At 34.9% G+C, this 21,299-nt stretch overlaps 2 protein-coding genes and 1 long non-coding RNA gene across 5 annotated transcripts; 2 read left to right on the plus strand and 1 right to left on the minus strand.

Annotated features, from left to right (window-relative positions):
* Positions 1–477: 477 nt before the first annotated feature.
* On the minus strand, positions 478–1,164 carry LOC107621775 (uncharacterized). Its single transcript, XR_001615937.3, has 2 exons — positions 870–1,164; positions 478–768 (listed from the first exon to the last, which is right to left on the minus strand). It is a non-coding gene; the product is annotated as an uncharacterized LOC107621775 (long non-coding RNA).
* A 288-nt stretch (positions 1,165–1,452) lies between these two features.
* LOC107623605 (Protein kinase superfamily protein) lies at positions 1,453–8,643 on the plus strand. 2 transcript variants are annotated; one of them, XM_088510116.1, is made up of 15 exons: positions 1,546–1,972; positions 2,151–2,277; positions 2,397–2,643; positions 3,499–3,540; positions 4,062–4,133; positions 4,274–4,409; positions 4,522–4,679; positions 5,282–5,366; positions 5,466–5,635; positions 5,865–6,026; positions 6,278–6,436; positions 6,624–6,884; positions 7,065–7,334; positions 7,674–7,902; positions 8,437–8,643. In XM_088510116.1, the coding sequence occupies exons 1-15, from the start codon at positions 1,900–1,902 to the stop codon at positions 8,490–8,492; spliced, it is 2,247 nt and encodes a 748-aa protein (XP_088366242.1). In that variant the 5' UTR covers positions 1,546–1,899; the 3' UTR covers positions 8,493–8,643. The 2 variants fall into 2 exon arrangements, with proteins under 2 accessions (XP_016181421.1, XP_088366242.1); XM_016325935.3 differs by lacking the exon at positions 8,437–8,643 and having other exon boundaries at positions 1,453–1,972; positions 7,674–8,175.
* A 3,667-nt stretch (positions 8,644–12,310) lies between these two features.
* Positions 12,311–16,133, plus strand: LOC107623309 (putative protein phosphatase 2C 59). 2 transcript variants are annotated; one of them, XM_016325522.3, is made up of 9 exons: positions 12,311–12,788; positions 13,048–13,212; positions 13,716–13,843; positions 13,986–14,084; positions 14,178–14,336; positions 14,447–14,533; positions 14,615–14,706; positions 15,148–15,222; positions 15,657–16,133. In XM_016325522.3, exons 2-9 carry the CDS (start codon positions 13,130–13,132, stop codon positions 15,849–15,851), a joined length of 918 nt encoding a protein of 305 aa, XP_016181008.1. In that variant the 5' UTR covers positions 12,311–12,788; positions 13,048–13,129; the 3' UTR covers positions 15,852–16,133. The 2 variants fall into 2 exon arrangements, with proteins under 2 accessions (XP_016181008.1, XP_016181007.1); XM_016325521.3 differs by lacking the exon at positions 12,311–12,788 and adding an exon at positions 12,801–12,891.
* The last annotated feature ends 5,166 nt before the right edge of the window (positions 16,134–21,299 follow it).

Raw genomic sequence — 21,299 nt, forward strand, 5'->3', positions numbered from 1 at the left:
TGCTTGGTTTTCATTAACTAATAATGTCAACTGCTATTATTACATCTTCTCTAGAATCTTTATAATTCTAGAAAATCTTTGGAATCGTTTCTCTCTCACACACATCCAAATTTGATATCAAGATGCTGCTTTAAAAATCACGGTGATGGTTAAGTCAGAAAATACTATTCCTACTAATACTGAAACTTCAATGGTTAAAGCATAACTGAACTATTACCTTTCGGCACAACCGAACCCACCACCTTTGGAATTGCGTGGAAGCAAACAATCTCTATTCTCTAGTGTTACTCAATGTCAAAGAATTAAAAATTCAATGTGCACGCAAAACATTCTTCGGGTTAGCATACCATGTCACCATCTCCAACACAAACTTAGAAATAGAATACGATTCCAAAATTCCAAACGCAGCACAAAAAAATATAATTAACTCAAACTGAGCTGTCATGTTAATACTATTATTACAGCCAAAACAAACAGAAACCTATTTCATACTCATAAAATGATATAGCAAATTAGTGACAGAAGTATGCATCATATAAGAGACCAATACTAAATTTGCTTAATTTCGAACTTGGCGTCCAATACATGGCATCAGCATAAATTCCTAAGCAACATTAAATTTCTGTGTAATCTACAGTGTCTATGGAGCAAGGCAACAATACTAATCTAGCTATCTAAATAATTAGGGTTCAGGGACCTTGTTGTTCAGTGAGTCTTTCTCCTCTGCTGAGGCTGCTTCTGAGTGGCTAATCTATAAATCCAATATACCTATTGACATTAAGAGCATAAATGCATGGCAGATTCAGAGATTTGCAGTGTGAAGTCAATGAAAGAATGAATCAAGAAGGAGAAGAAGAAAATGAAACTACCAGGGCGACGACGTGAGCTCCGATTAGAATAACCACTATTAAAGGAACCGTATCGAGGATCCATGGTTGCGTCGATGTGTGTAGATCCTTCGCCATTCTACGCAGAAATTACCCAAAATACTTATCAGAGCTGAAATTAGGGCTTCCTTTTCAGCTTTCACGGCCAACAAATAAAACCCCAGCTGAACCCCCTAGGAAAAATCTCGAAAGGTGGGCCAAATTCAAATAATAAAGAATATAAAAATTTTATCAAATCAAACTTATATCAATAAATAGCAATATCGAATTAGTGATAGGTACAATTGAGAATTTGGTTTAATTATAAAAAAATTATTTACATAAAATAATGAAAGAAATAAATATTTTACGAAACAAATAACTGATAGATAAAGATGAACAAAGGGAATAATATTTTTTTTTACGTAAAATGTTAAATACAAATTATTTTCTTTGTGTCATGAGATAAAAATTATTAAAATTTGGTAAGACTCACTTCTTTTTTTTTTTTTTTCCTTTTTGGACTGGAAGACTCGCTTCTTTTTGTTTTTGTTATTCTTTTAACGCTAAAGGAGTGATTGGGCATTGCAGCTTTCGCAGTCCAGAGGCAGAGAGGGTCTCTATCAGGCCCTGAAAACAAGACTGTTCTTTAAAAAAAAAAAAAAAAAAAAGAGAAAATAGAGAAGACCCCAATTCTCCAAACGCATTGAATCCAAATCGAGAAGCAGAGCTGAGGGGCGGTTAACGGCACGGTGGCCGAAACTGTTGACAAGAGCCAACTACCCAACTCAGTGTCTACGCTACCACGTAGCACCACACGTGTCGCTTTCCTCTTGCTCCCAATAAGAGAGCCACCGTACTCACTCCGAATTCTGAAATGGCTCATACTCACTCGGCTCCCCCTCCCTCATCACTTGTCATGGCTCACTGGGTTCTCGTACGCATTTTTTCAAACACTTGGTGTTCCCAGGCTCTTGCTTTTCTTTCCTCAATTCTCTTTCACTGATACCACTCCTCAGCTCCCTCTATATCGATGAAGAGGAATGCCTTTGCCGCTGCCGCCTCCGCTCTCTACCGCCGCCGCCCATCCCTGCCTATCTCTCCAAGTACTCTTTCCATGCTTATGCGATTTCCATTCCATTTCGCTTTACTTCCTAAAATTTAGTGTTAGTATTAGAATTTGGATTTATGATTATATACCTGATTTACGGTGTTACTCTTCTTGTTGTTATGGTGTCTAGTGTCTTTGTTAGAGCGCGAATTATTTTCCTTTCTTTCTTTCAGATTTACGGCATGAGAGTGCCACTGGAAGTGTCTTACGCAAATGCATGCCGCTGGAATATCTAGAACTTGTTGAGGTTGGTGAGAGGCTGCATTGCTGGTCGCCGTCTTGCTTGTTGCACCGGAATTCGTGAGTTTCATTTGCCTCCCTTGAATTTGATTTCATGAATCAGGAAGCCATTTTTGTTTCATATTATATCTTTGCGTGTGCCTGGTTTCTTTTGGTTCATTGAGATGCTGTTGTTGCAGATATTCAACTGGCTTCACCAGTGTGCACGGTGAAACGCCATCTGCTGAATATGCGAGGAGGAGGAGGGAAACACTGGAAAATCAATTTGGGCGTGCCCTTGGAACTTACAGCTCCAAGAGCTTCAATGCTATCTACCGCTTTGGCCCCTTTTTGGCTCTGTACAGGGCAGCAATTATTTCATTTCATGTGTTAAGGCTAGCAATATGGCAGTTCTTCCTTCAAGATGTTGAAAAACGTGCAGTTAAGGTAAGGATTGTTTCTTGCCGATGCTTTTCATACACTTCCTAATGAAAAACATTATCCTTGGAGGATGGTTAGGATGGTGATTTAGGAGGACATATCATCATCGAGTTTGGTAACGCCTTTGCCTTAAAATACTGATGAATGAGGTTTTCGATTTTTATTTCCCAGCATGTATTTGATCAAGGATTATCACTGGACATAATTTGATGAAAATATTTAAGATTCTGGATATGAAAAAGGCCTTGAGGTTATAGAGCATTGAGACCAGTTAAACTATCAAACAAGTAATTGCAAGACAGCTTCTTGTATTAGAACCCTTGCAGGGGAAAGAGTACGAGTGAGAAGGACTGGAGCCTTAAGAGTTTGTCATTCAACTAAATGTTGATGTGCACATTTTTACGATTTCATTTATTGTGTCCATCCTCCTTCAATTGCAGAAAAGAATGTGTGTGAACTTGTTTTGTACCATGTCCTTTATTTGGTCACTCAAGGTTGATACTTTCTGAGTTTGACATTGCTTGTATTTTTATGTACTGTTGGACCTTTTATTCCTTTGATATCTATTGGATGTTTTTTTATGCAAATTAGACCATTTTGCAATTTTTTCCTTTGAAAATTGCGGTCTTGTATCACATTTATCACTGATAAATTGGTTGGCTATGTAAAAGAACCCCTTGATTTTATGTCTAAATGTGCTTTCAAGTATGGCTGTATATTTTATTTCTTCTTTACAAGGATTAACTGACACTTCATATTTCTTCGAGACTAGAGTGTGGGTCCATACTATTTTATTATCATACTTACTAGGGTAAGAGAACTGACTGGAATGAGCAGTGATTTCAAAACTATTTTTTGCAGTTTCGTGAAACACTCATACGCTTGGGTCCTTTCTACATTAAGGCAAGTTTCTTTCACAGGTTACCTCCTAATATTTTCTGCTTTCATCTCCATCACTCACTCTTCTTCCTTTCTATTACTTGTTTTCTACTTTAACGTTTCAAGCATAGATTGCTATTAAATATACTTTCTATCTTGTACAAAATTTTCCTGGTCTACGGTAATAGTGTTTGGTTTCTCATGTTAAATAAATCTGCAACTGTTTCAATGATATCTGATACAATTCTTAGCTGATAGTAGTTATTTTCTCCACATTATTTGTTTGCTTAGAGAATCATTCACCTCCAATCACTTTTACCATTACCATGGAATTGCAATATTCATGCTTGCAATTCTTTTTGCTTTTATAGGATCTTTTGAAGTTCCATATTTTGAAGCTCTGTACTTTATATACGAAGCTTTTATTTTGTGGTCCATTTTCCCCTCATCATAATGACATTATACGTAATAGAGAAAATGTAAACAAATAATTGTTTATGAAAGTTCTTCTGTTTGACTAATCTACTCATTATTCATTATTACAGCTTGGGCAGGCATTGAGCACTAGACCTGATGTATTACCAAAAGTATACTGCCAAGAACTAGCTAAGTTACAGGTACAGAGGTCTCTTCCGTAGTTCCAGTCACATTGTACTTTTCAGAGCATGTAATCAAATGTTGTAGATGCATGCATCAATTGATTATTACCTGTCCATATCTGCTATCAACTTGCGATATAATTTGTTATTCATGCCAGGATCAAATACCCCCATTTCCAACATATGTTGCAATCAGATCTATTGAAACCCAGCTTGGTCTTCCTATTTCTGATATTTTTAGTGACATTAGCCCTGCACCTATTGCAGCAGCATCCTTGGGGCAAGTTTACAAAGGTTAGTTGCCAGGGAAGATAACTAAAACTTTATCAATAAGATATTTCTTCTTGTTCATAAATTTGGGTTGAGGAGGATTGAAATGTTTACTTTGTTGCTTCAAGTGTTGCAGCTCACCTGCATTCTGGAGAGTTGGTAGCCGTTAAAGTTCAGAGGCCTGGTATGTCACTTTCATTGACCCTTGACGCCTTGTTATTCCATATGATTGGAGGGCAATTTAAACGATTTGCCAAGGCCCGCAAAGATCTTTTAGTGGCTGTAAATGAAGTGGTGAGTTTCTTTTTATAAAGATTGTGAATTTCTGTTGGTTACATTGTATCATATTTTCCATCCTATGGGTGGGTATATTTAAGCATTTTTGTGAAGTGCAATATTTTCTTTAGAAATATTACATACATTGTTGTGGACTGTTTAGATAAAAATTTGTGTGCTATAGTCAGAAAGTAAATGACCTCCCTCTCTAAATTAATATTTTTAGAGGCAGGCAGGAGTATAATATTGATTCTTAAGAGAAAATAGAAAATAAAAATCTCAATTCTGATTAGGAGATACTCTCATACAGCGTGAGAGAGTACAGAGATACAGAGAAGAGTAAGAATCACGTGTTTGTGGGTCCCTCTTTCTTTTTTTTTTCTTTTTTTTTTAATGGATCCTACAATAGGATCACTGTATCCTATGTATGGTATAAATATGTGAGTATAGCCCTACTGATTAAAGGACTTCTTTTTTGAATTTTATCCAAGACATGGCTTCAGAGTGAATATTTTTCTTGTCATTATGTCTCAAAGATAATTGCCATTGAGACTGCCTGTGTCAAATTTCAGTTTGCTTTCAAATTGATTTATCTATTGGTTATTATTTTAATTTAACAGGTCAGGCACATGTTTGATGAAATTGATTATGTCCTAGAGGGGAAAAATGCTGAGCGCTTTGCTTCTCTATATTGTTGGTCTTCAAGTAAGTTCAATGCTTCTTTGATGAATGGTTCTTTCATACACAATTTAGCTTGGTGACCCACTTACATAGGGAGGTAATAACATGGCTGCAAAATTACAGGTGGTACCAATGTCGAACACAAACGAAGGAAGTCCATCAAAGCTCCAAAAATATATTGGGACTATACATGTACCACTGTACTGACTATGGAGTGGATAGATGGAATTAAGCTTACAGATGAAAAGGGGTTGAAGGAAGCTTCTTTGAACAGAAGGGAACTCATTGATCAGGTATTAAAGCAAAAAGCATTATTTGCCACATGCTTTGACTGTTTCAGTTTGTTTTATGACTCTTATTCCACTGCTTGTGTGCGCTCATGTGCATATCTTAAATTGATATGGTTACATGTATTTATGAATTGTTTTAAATAAACAGGTACATTAACTTTTGGCTCCATATTACTTAAGACGCTAGGCATTGCCAATTGATGTTCCTTGCCTCCTTCCTATGTCATTGTAGGGATTATACTGCTCTTTGAGGCAACTACTTGAGGTTGGTTATTTCCATGCTGATCCTCATCCAGGAAATCTTGTAGCAGTTGGTGATGGATCACTTGCATACTTTGACTTTGGAATGATGGGGGATATTCCTAGGCATTACCGGATAGGTCTTATTCAAATTGTGAGAATTATTTAAATATTTATTTGCTGACAGAAATATGTTTAATAGATGCAAGTATGCAACTGATTGAGTATTATTCCTATATAGTTTCTGCTACCTTTTATGGTAACTTCCTTTATGAGGTGAAATGTCTCCTGTGCATGCACTGTGCATAGATGATGTATTCCAATTTTTCTCTCTGATATAGCACCTTGCAGATTCATCATTTTTCTCAGTTTCCTGTACTAATGCCAAGTCTTAATTCCTTTCAGATTGTGCACTTTGTTAATCGTGACTCTCTGGGTTTGGCAAATGACTTTCTTTCTTTAGGATTTCTTCCTGAAGGGGTTGACATACATGGGGTTTCTGATGCACTGCAAGCATCATTTGCCCGTCGGACCAGTCGGACAGGTGAATCTCAAGATTTTCAGGTTTGTCATTTTCCTTAATCCTTTCTTGGATCAATTGTTTGCTGGATTATGGCTTTAGCTTTTTGCTGATATTATTTTGCGTTAATCATTGGCCTCAATATCTTTGGACATCTTCATGCATATCCATCACAGTGTATCATTTCATAGCACTTACTATTTCTAAGTCCCATCTTGCTTTGGATTTCAGGGAATTATGAACCAACTATATGATGTAATGTATGAATTTAATTTCTCCCTCCCGCCAGACTATGCTCTTGTCATAAGAGCATTAGGATCACTAGAAGGCACGGCTAAAGTTCTAGATCCTGATTTTAAAGTCATTGAGAGTGCATATCCTTTTGTCATTGGGAGACTTATAGCTGACCCAAGTCCTGATATGAGAAAAATTTTGAGGCAGCTGCTTATTCGTAATAATGGATCCATAAGGTGGAGCCGGCTAGAGCGCCTGGTATATTCTCTCTCTACTCTTCCACTTTGCTTCTTAAAGTAATTGTTATTATCTTGATGGTCTCATTCAATAATTTTGTATCATGTAATTAATTTCTGGATAAGGCTTATTTCGGCACTGAAGTTTGAACACTGCTCGGTTTTAAATTGTGGACTATATTAATATGGATTATTGTTTCAGATAGCAGCAATATCTGAACAGGCTTCTGATTTAAATGGAGATCCAAGTTCTGAGAAGCATTTTAGTCCCGTTTGGAAATTATTTGATATGCATGCTGTGGTTGATTCCACTGAAGATCTTTTATTATTCATATTATCAGACAAGGGTCTGAGAGTGCGTCTTTTCCTTCTTCGGGATATAGTTGAAGCAGCTGATGCATTTCTGCAAGATGAAGTGATTGATTGTGTGTTAAATGAGAACCCTCAAGAACAGAATATCTTCTTATTCGAGGTATTCTCTAACGTTCATCAGCCCGTTTATTTGTGGCAAAATCATTCTTTTAATATCCTTGTCCTGGTCTTCTCGATTGAAACTTCCATTTCACCACTGGATCATGTTGGCTGTCCAACACTGGTACATGTTGAAGTTTTTCGTTCTTTTTGTTTTTATCATTTCAGAAAACTCTCAAACATCATGAGAGTCAGAGTTGAACTACAAGGTTCACCATGATACAAACAAAACAAAACATAAATTTAAGCAAATTACAAACCAAACAAACATAAAATAAAGAAATACATCAAGATACGAAACAAGCCATCAACCCCTCCTTATTGTTGTGTATATTTGCAGGAGCGGGCTATGCTAGGAAGGATCGGAAAGGGATTTCAATACTTTCGTGAGGTGGTGAAGCTGGCACCTGAGGAGTGGACAGCGATGCTAATGAGGATGGCACTGAAACCTGAGGTCCATAAATTTGTTATAGACATTATTTCAGCGTTGGCTACACATTCCAGCCAGAAATTGCAAGTAGCTTCTTGGCTATATTTATCAAGGCTTGTTCACAGATGGTCAAATTCAGGTAGATATACTACACACCCTTGACTTTCCTGCGCTAGAAATTCCACGTGTCTTCTAGGCATTCTTTTTCTTTGGTATGAAGATGATTTCTTTCTGACTATAGCACATACCTCCCAAATTTTACGGTTTTCTCTTCTACTTTTTGTCAGCCCATAAAAGAGGATAATTTGATATTTATTTGATATATTTTACAATTTTTTAATCAATGTACATACATTTTTTAGTTTATTAGTGGAAAAAATACATGTGAAATAGATTGCATGCAACTTTCTGAGTTTTTCCCCCCTTCTTGTGGAGAGTACTTTTTATTAAGATGACGGATGACCCATATTTTTTATTTATTTTGTATCTAATTCAACATCAGTTAATTTTTATATTTACTTATTCACCAAAAATGTTAGTTATTTAGTATTTTCTACTTATTAATTATTAAATGAGTTGGTGCAATAGGATGGAAAATGTGGACTTTATGAGCTGATGTTGTAGGCTTGTATAGCGCAAACCCCAATTGATACGGTATCCGTTCAACTCTCAGATTCCAGCGTATGGTGGCTGCGTGATTCTGTGGATAATCTAAACCAAATTCGTTGACCTTTTTAGTCTTCTTACTACAAAAGTATATTAAGACTGTCGTACTCTGGAACTAATTGTCCACACCCCGGAAGATACTCGATTAATCGATTTGATAAACACTAATGTAAACAGGGAGAAGAACTTGGTCAACCTGAACATCGAAAAAAAGAAGGAGGGTAAATTTATGAATTTTTTAACATAAAAGTAATTTGATATTTTAATACTTCATTTAAAATTATTTTTTATTATTAATTAAATGTGGTATTATATTTTTTATTTATCCATTATGTTAAAATATTCTTTTAAGTAAAAAAATATCTTAGAAGGTAAAAAATGTGTTTTTTTCTAGAATTTTTATTTTTATTAAAACAAATTTATCAAACTCACTAAAAAAAATTGAAATTGATTTTTTTTTTATTTACAAGTTAATGGTATCTGAATACATAAGTAAATAGAAGGTAAAATATGTGCTGCTTTCGGGGTGTTTTGGAAATAAAAAATATTATAGTACATTAAAAATTAATCATTAATTAGTTATTATATATGTATTATTATATATACTTTTAATATATTATACAAAATTGATTTATATATTATAAAGTTTTGTGCTGAAGTTGATATGGGAAAAGGGAGTATACAGTTTTTCCTTTTTATTCTTTCTTGACCTGAAATATGAATTTATTGAGCATTTAATATATTTGATTATTAATTTTAATATGATATAGGAAAAAGTATAGGTAACCAAGTGTGTAATCAGTCATCCAATGGCATAATCTCCCTATACTCATCTAAGAGGTTGTGGGTTCGAGGCTTCATATCTTTGGTAAAAAAAAATGTGTAATCAGCCAAGAATTAAATAATTTAATTAATTATAATTATTAATAATTAATTTTAAATTTTTTAAATTCAAAATTTAAATAATTAGAAACTGATTAAGTAAACCTAATTAAAAATTATAAAAACTTTCTCTTTCTATATTTGTAATACAAAAAATTTAAAAAATACATTAAAAAATATTTATTTAGTATAAAAAAAAAACATCATAATGCTTAGCAAAAGAAACATCTATATATATCAACTTACCTTTGTTAAGACGGGTTTCGATATCCAGTTTATTAGAGAATTGGCAAAAGTTGGTAGGACCCTAGTTGGTTCTCTAGCATAACTCTATGATATATAATAATAAGAAGTGTTACACATACAACTTATTTTAGTTTACAAGTTATACAAGTTGGACTAAACCCAACAAAAAGGACGCTCACCCATATCAGCGTGTCAACACGTGTGCTACTCAACGGCACGCTTGGCATTCCTCCTCCTCCTCTTCTTCTTTTCCTTTTTCTTTGTGTTTTTCCTCCTTTTTCTTCACGTGTTTCATCTTCATCGTCGTTTTTTTTATTACTGTTGTTGCTGCATTTTTTTTCCCTCTTTCTCTTTCTATTGATTTTGCAACATTATGTATATTTTTTTTGTTTGATTTTTTTCTCCCAAAAAAAATTGTGAGAATATGAAATAAGAAGATGAAGAAGAAGAAGGAGCAGAAGATGAGAAGGAAGAAGAGGAAGAGTTTTGAATTATGCAGTACTTATCGGCACAGATACACCGAAAATTCTTAAACAATACATCCAAATATCTTCGTGTTACACCAAAATTTGCTACAAATACAGAAAAGTGTTTTCTCTAATGCTGTATTTTGTATTCTTTTTTTTTCCTTATTTTTTTTTTTTTTTAGTTGAACAAATGTAAGTTCATCCTCTTCCAAGTAATTTTTTACCATTATGTGTTTCTTCTTCTTATTCTTCGTTTGATTTTTTTTGCTTTTATTCTTGTTAAAAGAGTAAAACAAGAAGAAACTTGAGAAAAAAAAAAAGAAAAAAAAAAAGATGAATAAGAAAAAAAAAAGATGATGATGAAAAAGAAGAAGCAGCAGCAGAAAATGAAGAGGAGGGAGAAGAACAGTTTTGAATTATACCGAATTTATCAGTACGCATACACCAAAAATTCTTAAACAATACACCCAAATATCTTCGTGTTACACCCAGAAAAATATTTTCTTTAATGTAGAACTTTTACATTACATTCAATTCAAACCATCAACGACGAACAACAATTTTCACAAACAAAAACAACAATATTCACATACAGAATCATAAACTACTAACGAAAAGTCGAAAATATTAACTAGAATCGAACCACACCTTAGCCATTTGATTAGATTCAAAATAATCAATTTCGTTTTGATTCAATTGACAATCTGAACTTGAATTATTCATTATCTTCAACAACGAGATAACTAATGATGGAGGAGAAGGAGGAAAAGGAAGGAGGAGAATAAATTCCAATGAAAAAATAATGAGAAAGAAAAGGAGGAGGAGGAGGAGGAGGTAGTGTTGGTGAGAGAATAAAACAAGAAGAATTTTGAGAAGGTAAAACAAACAGAAAAAGAGGAATAAGAAAAAAAGAAGAAGAAGATGGTGATAATGATGGAAAAAAAAATACACGCAAATATTTTCGTGCTACACTCAAATATCTTTGTGTTATACTCACATTTACTGCAAATACAGAAAAATATAATGTTGCATTTTTTCTTCTTTTTTTTCTTATTTCTTTCTTTCTTTTAGTTGAGCAAATGTAAGTCCATTCTCTTCCAAGTAATTTTGTACTATTATGTGTTTCTTTTTCTTCTTTGTTTGATTTTTTTGTTTTTATTCTTGTTAAAAGAGTAAAACAAGAAGAAACTTGAGAAGATAAAATAAGAAAAAAAATGATGATGATGATGATGAAAAAGGGAAAAAGAAACAGCAGAAGATGAAGAGGAGGGATAAGAAGAGGTTTGAATTATGCAGAATTTATCAGCACATATACATAAAAAAATTTTAAATAATACACCCAAATATCTTCGTGTTATACCCAAATTTACTGTAAATACAGAAAAATATTTTCTTCAATGCAGAATTTTTACATTACATTCAATTCAAACCATCAACGATGAAACATTATTCATCTATAAAATTATAAACTACTAACGAAAAAATTAAAGAGAAAAATAACGGCACGAAGAGAACATACGTGTATTGATTAAAAAATCTATTAAACTAAGAGGTGCATGAAATCGAGGTACTAGAAGAGGCACATCTGAGTGATCTGACATAAAATAAAATATATAGACTTATATTACTTATATAGGTAAAACGCTTGTACATCGAGAATTATTCATATGATAATAGTTGAATTAATAATATTTATAGGATATAAAAAGTGAATTTGTTGAGCATTTAATAGACTTGACTATTAAAATAATAAGATATAATTTAACAGTTAAATTAATAAATTTATAGAGTATAAAAAGTCAATTTTACGGTGTAAGGCAATATTTGATTTCTCATTATATTTTCATGTTTATTTTAAGAGTTTATCATTGGGTAATGAATTGCATAAGATGAAATTCGAACTCTCAATATTTATTTAAATAAACTACTAAATTAACTATTAAATCAACTCAACTTAATTCGTGTAAAGCAATATTAGTGTAAGTAAAATTGAGAAATCGATTCTCTTAAATTTCTTTCACTTAAAAATATAAAATGTGATTTTTATTATTAATTTCATAATTAAAATTAAGGAAAAATATGAAAACAAAAATATTAAAAAATAAAAAATTATATTTTACTCCTTTAATTAGAAAGGAAATTGAAAGAATTTATTTTCGTAAGATGGGCATTGCGATAAAGATGAGGGTAAGAGGTATTGTGCATGCAAAGCACATAGATGACACGTGTCATCAGTGGCGTATGATTAGGAAACTTATTTATCGGAAATAGTGGTATTTTGTCATTGACTCGGTCCCCACCGAAAGCCTTCGCCCTTCTTCCGCTGACGCGTATGCAACGCAACGCCCCCAACTATTTTTATCATATTATTTCTCATCACTATCTTTTCATTATTCACCTAAACGCCCTTTCACCTCCAAATCAATCCATCACCAAAACCATATTATTATTATTTTAATTAATCAATCCTTAATTAACATATATAGTCAATTCATTTTCTATTTCCAACAGACTTTTCATTCTTGGTTTGATACCCGTTAACCCCAAGATTTTTATTTTCTAATCTTTGGAAAAAAATGTGCAACCAACTTTGAAGAAGATCAATAATAAGGTTGATTTATATGATTATGATATACTATGTTTGAATGTCTCAATTGTTGAACAACAAGACAATGGGTTTGTTTGAGCTAAAATCAAACAGAAAACCACTTTCTCTCTCTTTGTCATGACATTTCTCTTCCTTCTCTTCTCTTCCCTTCCTAAGGTATTCATTCATTCTCTTTCTTCAGCAATTTCTTCCGAATTCTAATCTTTTCCAACCTTGGATCACATTATCTTTGTGCTTTGCAACCATCAACAAGATCTATGTACAAAGCTTTTAGCTTTTTATGTTGTTGCAAAATTTTGTCAACTCTCTTTAAAATTTAAAGTAATTGAATGAAGTGTGTGTTCCCTTTGTGCTGGTTCTCAAAATGACCTCACTAATGTTTTTATGAATTATGATCACTTGGAACAATTTGCAGGAAAGAATACTCAATAGGGTTATTATTTCTTCATATTCTCCTACTCCTCCTATTTGGGTTCCCTGAATATTCAAGTTGCAATATGGGGTATCTCAATTCAGGTGTGTCCTCTTCAAGCCAAGTTCATGCTGCAGATGATGCACCTGCCAGTGGAGGTGGTCTCAGGTTAACTTCTTTCTCATTTGCATATCTATCTTTCTACAGATTTATCATATGGTCAAATATATCTCTCTTTTTTGTTTTTTTTTTTTTAATACTCATGAAGCATGTTTATTGGGATTATAATGTGTTCATTTGCCACAAAATATCCATCTTATATGTTCTTCCCCAAAATATTGATTTGTATTCTTTGTTATTGATCTTTATTGGCTAAATTATAAAGATTGCCTTTCTGTTAACTTGAATATTTTGTCATGTCTGTTCTCAGCTGGGCCTGAGGATGTGTATTCTTGCTTAACAAATTAATCAGATTTTGTGTTTAATACTATTCTTATTATTATTAATATTATATATGATCCATGTGTATTCATTCATTAGTAAAGCTTCAATTTCATTGACATGAAAGGAAATGTTAGAGTTTGTAATTGCCTTTAAAAAGATGGTGAATAACAAGGATGCATGAGATGATTGTGATTTGTGACATGATTTGGTATGGTTGGTGTCTACAGTCATAATGGCAAATTCAGTTATGGATATGCTAGCTGCGCCGGAAAGAGGTCTTCAATGGAAGACTTTTATGAAACAAGAGTTGATGGTGTGGATGGTGAAATCGTTGGCCTTTTCGGAGTTTTTGATGGTATATTTTTCATCCTTCTTCTGGTTGTACCTCAGAACCTAACATTGGCTTTATATAATCAATGATTGGTTCTATACTTTATAAACTCAAACACATGAAAGTAAGTAGCAGCAAGTTTATTGTTTATAACTCTTTTCTTCAGGTCATGGTGGTGTTCGTGCTGCTGAGTATGTCAAGAAAAACCTGTTTAGTAATTTGATCAGTCATCCAAAATTCATATCCGACACTAAATCTGCGATAGGTATCCTATCCATCATGATGTCTGATGTTCTGTGTTTGCTAAAATCCTGAGATTAACCATGATTTCTTCGCCCCAAACTTCTCTTTTTCGCAGCTGATGCGTACAACCATACCGACTCAGAATTTCTGAAATCCGAAAATACTCATAACAGAGATGCTGGTTCAACTGCTTCTACTGCAATTCTAGTTGGTGACCGTTTGCTTGTTGCAAATGTTGGGGACTCCAGAGCTGTTATATGCAGGGGTGGTAATGGTAAGGCTTCTATATTGTATTTCTTACATGCACTGGATTACTTAATAATCAAACTTATAAAATTGATGCGTGATACTTAATAATTCCATTATAATTGTGGTTTCCACTAGCCATTGCTGTTTCTCGAGATCACAAGCCAGACCAAACTGATGAGAGACAAAGGATTGAAGATGCAGGGGGCTTTGTTATGTGGGCTGGTATTATAGTTACTTTTCTTAATTTACTTTAAAATATTTCATATCATTTCTCACTAATGTTACTTAATGTCATATTTACAGGAACTTGGAGAGTTGGTGGTGTTCTCGCCGTTTCTCGTGCATTTGGAGATAGGCTCCTGAAGCAGTATGTTGTTGCTGATCCAGAAATCAAGGTTTGGGTCCGATGTACTCAGTGATCCATTATTGGATAGTTCATTTGGCCAATCTATCTTTAATTTCCTTTATAGTTCTGTTAGTCTCATTCGCGTTTCAATTTCTTTTAAAAGTGAGTTGAAGATAGATATTACTAGCATGTGTAGCATCTATATACTTTTCACCATTACTGAGTGTGTGAATTTATTTGTCGAAAGCAACGTGTCAGACTTCCATGACTATAAGTATGCATAAAGTTTTTATTGTTTGCACATTGTGTGTGGGGTGACACAACTTTGTTTTCTTTAGTGTTTAAGATTTAGGGTTTTCTCTGAGATTAGTATGCTACTAACAAATAATCAATCATGGGTACGTTGGTAATGTATCTAAGGGAAAAGAGATATTGTGAATTCTGAATAATAATCTTTATTTTGGTTGAAATGGACTTAATGATCTTGCAGGAAGAAAAGGTCGACAGCTCGCTCGAGTTTCTTATATTGGCAAGTGATGGCCTATGGGATGTTGTCTCAAATGAGGTTTGCAATGATCACTATCTCTTTCGCTTCTCTTTGATAAGAATAGCTCATTTCTCTCATAGCAAGTTAACAACTAACGAAATGCTTTTTCTGTTCATGTTAATGTCACTGAAACTTTAATACATAACTACACCAATGTGAAACATCCCGCATTAATGCAGGATCTAGGAAAGAGCCATATGCAAAGGGTGTAATAATAATTACATCAGTGATCGATTCTAATGCTTAAACACGTAACCTTGAGGTGACACGGAGAAAAACTCAATCGTTGCTCCAAGGCTCCCCTTCGTGTAACTAGACCAGTGTATTTAGATAAAACTGGAATACCAAGTTTTCATAGTGACAAATATAAAGAAACAAGGAACATTGGTTGCAAAAATAAGTGAACTCAAATGCATCAAAAGTCTTATTACATTCTTGTTTTGTTTGTTCAGGAAGCTGTGGCTATGGTGAAACCAATAGAGGATGCAGAGGAGGCAGCAAAGAAATTGTTGAAAGAAGCAATTCAGAGAGGAAGTGCTGACAATATCACTTGTGTTGTTGTTCGTTTCTTGATGGACCAAGGTGGTGCTTCTGCCTCTTCTAATGATACCACCACCTCTGCCAATTCTGTTACCCCGTCTCTGTAAGCTCCCTCTCTATCATGCATATATGAAATATATGTCACCCTGTATCAGTGTACCATGCAAGAATAGGAAACAGCTTCAAATTCCTTATGCTTCTCTCTGTCTCAGTCTCTCTTACTATATGTAGCTAGTTAAAAGAAAAGAGTGACCATGGAATGTAGTGCTAATTGCAATTTATGCATGTAATGTAACCATGGTTCTTTTAGTCCATTTATTTTCTTAGTGTTAGCGATGGCTTGTTACAAAAATGTAATATTATATTATATGGGAAAAACAGATCTTTTCATTTTTTTTTTTTTTTTTGTTACCTCTCCTTCTGACTACTTAATTAACTGTACAAGTGTTTTTTTTTTTTTGAAAAATTAAGAGTTGCATGCTGTGGTTGGTGGCTGTATATAACTCTGAACGATTTTGTAATATCTGACGATATTTTTATGTGAAGAATAGAAGTGAGAAATATGGTAAAAATGCAGCCAAAAAAAATATAATTTTGATTTTTGTAATATTTTTAAATATTAAAATTATAGTGTCACTGTAATTAGTAAGAAAAAGTATAGGGTATTAATAGATTATTTACTAACTTATTATCAATAATAATTAATTATTATATTTTAAACACATGTACAAAGAGATATATGTAGAAAATACATTTATAAAAATATTTTTATTAGACACGGTAATAAAAAAGATGTTTTTATTAGACACATTCATAAAAACACTTTCATTAAATACAATTATAAATAAGAGTTGGCAAAAATATTGTTGGTAATGTAGCGGGATTGAATTAGTAATTACCACGATGATAGTAGTCATCCAACTAAGCCTTTCAAAATGGAGTGTGTTTGTTTTGGGTCTATGTTAGTTCTTATTAATGGAGCCCTAACTAAGCCTTTCAAAATGGAAAGGGGTTTGCGATAAGGAGATCCTTTGTTCCTTTCTATTTGTACTCGTTGTTGATGTTCTTTATAGGATGATTGGGGAGGCGGTGAGGAATGGGTGCATATCTCCGCTTTTAGTTGGACGAGATCACATTGAATTATTGAACTTACAGTTTGCGGACGACATTATACTATTCTACCCTCTGGAGGAAGAGACCGTACGGAATTACAAGCGTCTTTTATGCTGTTTCGAGCTGATGTCTAGGTTGAGCATTAATTTTGAGAAGTTCAATTTCATTCCGGTTAATTGTAAACAACATTGGGCGCGGAAGATGTGTCGTTTGCGGGGTTAAGGAGGTCTCCCTCCCTGTTCGATATCTTGGCATATCCTTAGAAGCGAATCCGAGGTTAGTGAAGACATGGAAACCAGTGATTGATAAGGTGGAAGAAAAGCCGAGTCTATGGAAAGTCAAGACCCTTAATAAAGCGGGTAAGCTAGTTCTGAGTAAACTACCATTTGTACCTACGAAAGTTGAAAACGCTGACATATCTACCCATAGAAAAAAGAAATTACCATTTGTACCCATAAAACATGAGTTTCGCACAACAAAAATACCCAAACACTAAAAAATTATCTGAAAATTCCAAAATACCCTTATCATTACCACTGCTACCATCATCCCCCATCTCTCTCTTCGCATCACATGAACACTCTCCGATTTAACCTCCATTTCTCTGCCACAAACCACCTCATTGCCACTTCTTCATCACCATAATCTTTACCTTTGGAGGAATCAAAATCAACCCAGAGAGGAATTTGAAATGGATGACGATGGGTGAGAGTCAAAATTGGATCTTGGTTTCAGCTGAATCTGAAGCTGTTTGAGGGAACAAAACATTGAAAAGGGTGTCATGGAGAAAGCTAATAGAAATAGGGCAAAAAAGAACACAGATCCAAGGTGAGAAGAGAGTGAGGAGAGAGGATCAAATCTGAACAATCAAACACAGAAATCTCATGTATTTGGATTCACTTTTTATGGGAGAAAAGAAAAATGGTGAAAGAGACAGAAAGAGAGAGAAAGAGCTCACCGCGATTTTGGTTCGCAAAGGGGACCGCGGTGGCGGCGGCTAGCGCGGTGGCCCGTCAGGGGCACTGGTTCGGTGATGAGGAGAAGGTAGCCTCGGTAGGTGAGGGTGATCGGCGGTGAAAAAAGAAGAAGGGGGCACTGCGGCTCTAGAGTTGCTAGCGGCGGCGAAGCAGGGGCGGGGTGGGTGCGAAGGTCCTCTAGTCGGCAAGACCAAGACAGGGAAGGAGAGAAGGAGGGGTGGTCACTGACAAGGGTCTCTGACGCGGTAGGCTTTGGTTTGAGGCCGATGGTGATGGTGGTGAGGAGAAGTTGGCGCGGTGCTCCTGGGCTGGCGGAGGTCCGCGACGTTGCTAGCGGAGAAGGGTGAACGATGATGAGGAGGGTGAGACGGTGGTTTGTGGTTGATGCTGGGATTGGGTGGCTGTGAACATTGAGAGAGAGAGGAGGGAGGATGACGAGGGTGAGACGGTGGTTTGTGGTTGATGGTGGGATTGGGTGGCTGTGAACATTGAGAGAGAGAGGAGGGAGGAAGGAGATGATAGTGTGGAGAGAAGGGTAATTTAGAGATTTTAGATAATTTTTTAGGGTTTGGATAATTTTGCCTGTAAAAACAATTTTTTATGGGTACAAATGGTAATTTCTTTTTTCTATGGGTAGATATGTCAGCGTTTTCAACTTTCGTGGGTACAAATGGTAGTTTACTCGCTAGTTCTCATTAAATCTGTTCTGAACAGCCTGCCTATATACTATCTAAGCTTGTACAAGTTGTCAAAGGCAGTAGCGGAGAAGTTGATCGCCTTACAACGACGGTTCTTGTGGAGTACAAAGGACGGGAGAACCGGTTTGCCACTAGTAAGATGGGAGGTGGTGATGGCTCCTAAAAAGGCGGGTGGATTGGAAGTGGGAGATACAGTGCTTCGGAATACAGCCCTTCTGTTTAAATAGTGGTGGCGGTTTTCGAAAGAGGACTGCCCCTTATGAAAGAAAGTAGTGTGTTCTTGTCATAGCATGAATCCATCTGAGATGCTGCGGGGTTAGTCTGTGCCTTCAAGAGGGGGTCCTTGGAGGGATATTTGCCAGCTTCAAATAAGGGAACCACAAATAAGGGAAAAGATTATCAGAGGACTCTCAATGGACATAGAGAATGGCAGAACAACCCGCTTTTGGGAAGATGTCTGGCTACCTGGTGGGGTTTTGAAGGATATGTTTCCAAGACTGTTCTCGGTCTCAACCCTGAAAGGATCTGTTATAGGGGATTGCGGATTTTGGGATGGGCTAGAGTGGATATGGAGCTTCCAGTGGAGGAGGCAGCTATTTCAATGGGAACTGAAACTCTTGAACCAACTCCATGAGATCTTACTGTCAGTGAAGCTAACAACTGAGAGAGAGGATAGGATCATTTGGAAATTTAATAGAACTGGTACTTTTTTCACTAACTCCTTTGTAAAGGTGATGCAGCAAGTGGTCATCCTGGAAGAAATAACTAGCTATAGCTTTACTAGTGCTGTTTGGAAGGGTTTCGTCCCGCAAAGGGTCGAACTGTTTACTTGGTTTGTGTTGATTAAGAGGGTGAATACTAAAGAAAGACTATTCAGAATAGGTGTTATTGGTCAGCTTGATAATATGTGTGTGTTATGCTGTAAGTCTGTTGAGTCTGTTTTTCATTTGTTTATTGGATGTGAGCTCACTTGACAGGTGTGGAGCGCATGACTTTTCGCCCTTGAAAGGTCATGGACCATGCCGGGTACACTGAAACAACACTTTGAGAGTTGGACGCATGCTGCACAGAGAAAGAAAGAGAGAAAGAGGTGGTTGGTTGAATTTTTTTGCTATAATTTGGACAATTTGGCTAGAAAGGAATGATCGAATTTTTGATAATCATGGCTTAGGAGTGGTGGAAATCATCAACAAGTCATTTACGCTCTCTGATGAAGGCTTGGTGATGCTCCCTTTGGTTGTTGATGGCAATGACGAAGATGACGAGGAATTGATATCACTCTTGCAGTTAGTAATGTTTGTTTTTCAGATTTACTTGTACTCATGAATCTCTTTGTTCCAATTTGTTGTGTTGAGTATTTTTTAATTCAAAAAAAAAAAATAGTAGCCATTCATAAGTTGATTGAAATACTGCTTGTGGTCTAAACGAAGCCACGTCAACTGAACCCTGGAGAAGGGCAGAACCGGAAGAGCGAACATGAAACTGGGGATCAGAGGTTGCTTACTTGCTTATTATTTTCATAAAAAATTTTAGGAGGATCATTAGAATTTATGTATTTAGTTATTAATAAGTTATGAATGTTTAAAAGTATTCTGATTGTATTTAATTATTAATAAGTTATTGTTTAAAAATAAAGTTAAAATATATTGTTGAATTATTAAATTAAAAAAAATTAGGTTGATGTTTAAAAATAATAAATTCTGATGATTTTTTAGTATTTTTTAATTTTATTCTATTAATTGATTTATCAAAACAAAATGAAAAAAAAGAATGAAATTTGGTCACGCGTTGGTGGCTGCTTAATGTAACTTCTACATAATACACGATACTACTGAACTGTAGCACGAGTTTGCAACTTCAAATTGCAGAATTCATACAAAGAACTACATAGAAAACTAACTAGTGAGACAAGCTTAACAAATCCTGTATAGGCCTCTTGATTTTACAAAAATGAGGTCATCAACTGGTATAAGTGAGTTCTTCAACACTATTTGGGAGACTTGAATTTGTTCCTCGGTATTCTGAACGCCACTCAGAAAATAATAGGGATCTTAAAATGAGTTGTTTGTGGATTGATTTGTTTATTTTAAATAACTGGGCTTTTTCCTGTAAAAGTATATTCATCAAAATAGACTGACTTGCAAAATAAATGGGTCCAGTTGATATGATTGGTTAGTTTACACTTTTCCCCATGATATTTTTTAAATGATTTTAAAAATTTTTTAATTCAATCAAAATATTTGAAGTTTTAATTTTTTCTTTGGTGACCGAAATAAATTAAATAAAGAAAAACAAAACAAACAAAACAAGGAACTGCCTAAATAGAGGGACAGTCCCGTTCAAGATTATTCTTAAACTCCTCCCAAGGTGAAATAAGCTCCACATGCGAAAGTTGTAACTTCATCGCCATCTTTGCCATAGTATCTGCCACCGTATTTGCATCTCTCATAATCAAACGAAAGTCAACCCGCCAATTCTAATGCATGATATCTCTTATTTTGAGCACCATTGGATCAATAAACCCAAAATCATCTTGAGTAACATGATTAAATGTTTCCACACAATCCGTTTCACAAATAACATCTCGTTGACCCACATCCCAAGCTAAGAGATATCATCTCCAAATAGCAAACAATTCTTCTTGAAGAATACTATTACTCTCAATCATTCCCAAACACCCCCTTTGCCAGCTCCCATTACAATCTCTAATAACACAAGCAAAACCAACACTATCACCCGAACCAAAATAACTAGCATCACAATTAAT

This window comes from Arachis ipaensis, chromosome B10, assembly GCF_059453495.1.
Source record: "Arachis ipaensis isolate K30076 ecotype BB chromosome B10, ASM5945349v1, whole genome shotgun sequence".
NCBI lineage: Eukaryota > Viridiplantae > Streptophyta > Magnoliopsida > Fabales > Fabaceae > Arachis > Arachis ipaensis.

Excerpts from the sequence above, each read along its gene's own strand:
- LOC107623605 (XM_088510116.1), top strand. The coding sequence starts at position 1,900 with ATGAAGAGGAATGCCTTTGCCGCTGCCGCCTCCGCTCTCTACCGCCGC. Across the intron at positions 6,027-6,277 it reads GGATAGGTCTTATTCAAATT|ATTGTGCACTTTGTTAATCG; the intron begins GTGAGAATTATT and ends AATTCCTTTCAG. Across the intron at positions 6,437-6,623 it reads GTGAATCTCAAGATTTTCAG|GGAATTATGAACCAACTATA; the intron begins GTTTGTCATTTT and ends TTTGGATTTCAG.
- LOC107623309 (XM_016325521.3), top strand. Across the intron at positions 14,085-14,177 it reads CGACACTAAATCTGCGATAG|CTGATGCGTACAACCATACC; the intron begins GTATCCTATCCA and ends TCTTTTTCGCAG. Across the intron at positions 14,534-14,614 it reads GGGCTTTGTTATGTGGGCTG|GAACTTGGAGAGTTGGTGGT; the intron begins GTATTATAGTTA and ends TCATATTTACAG.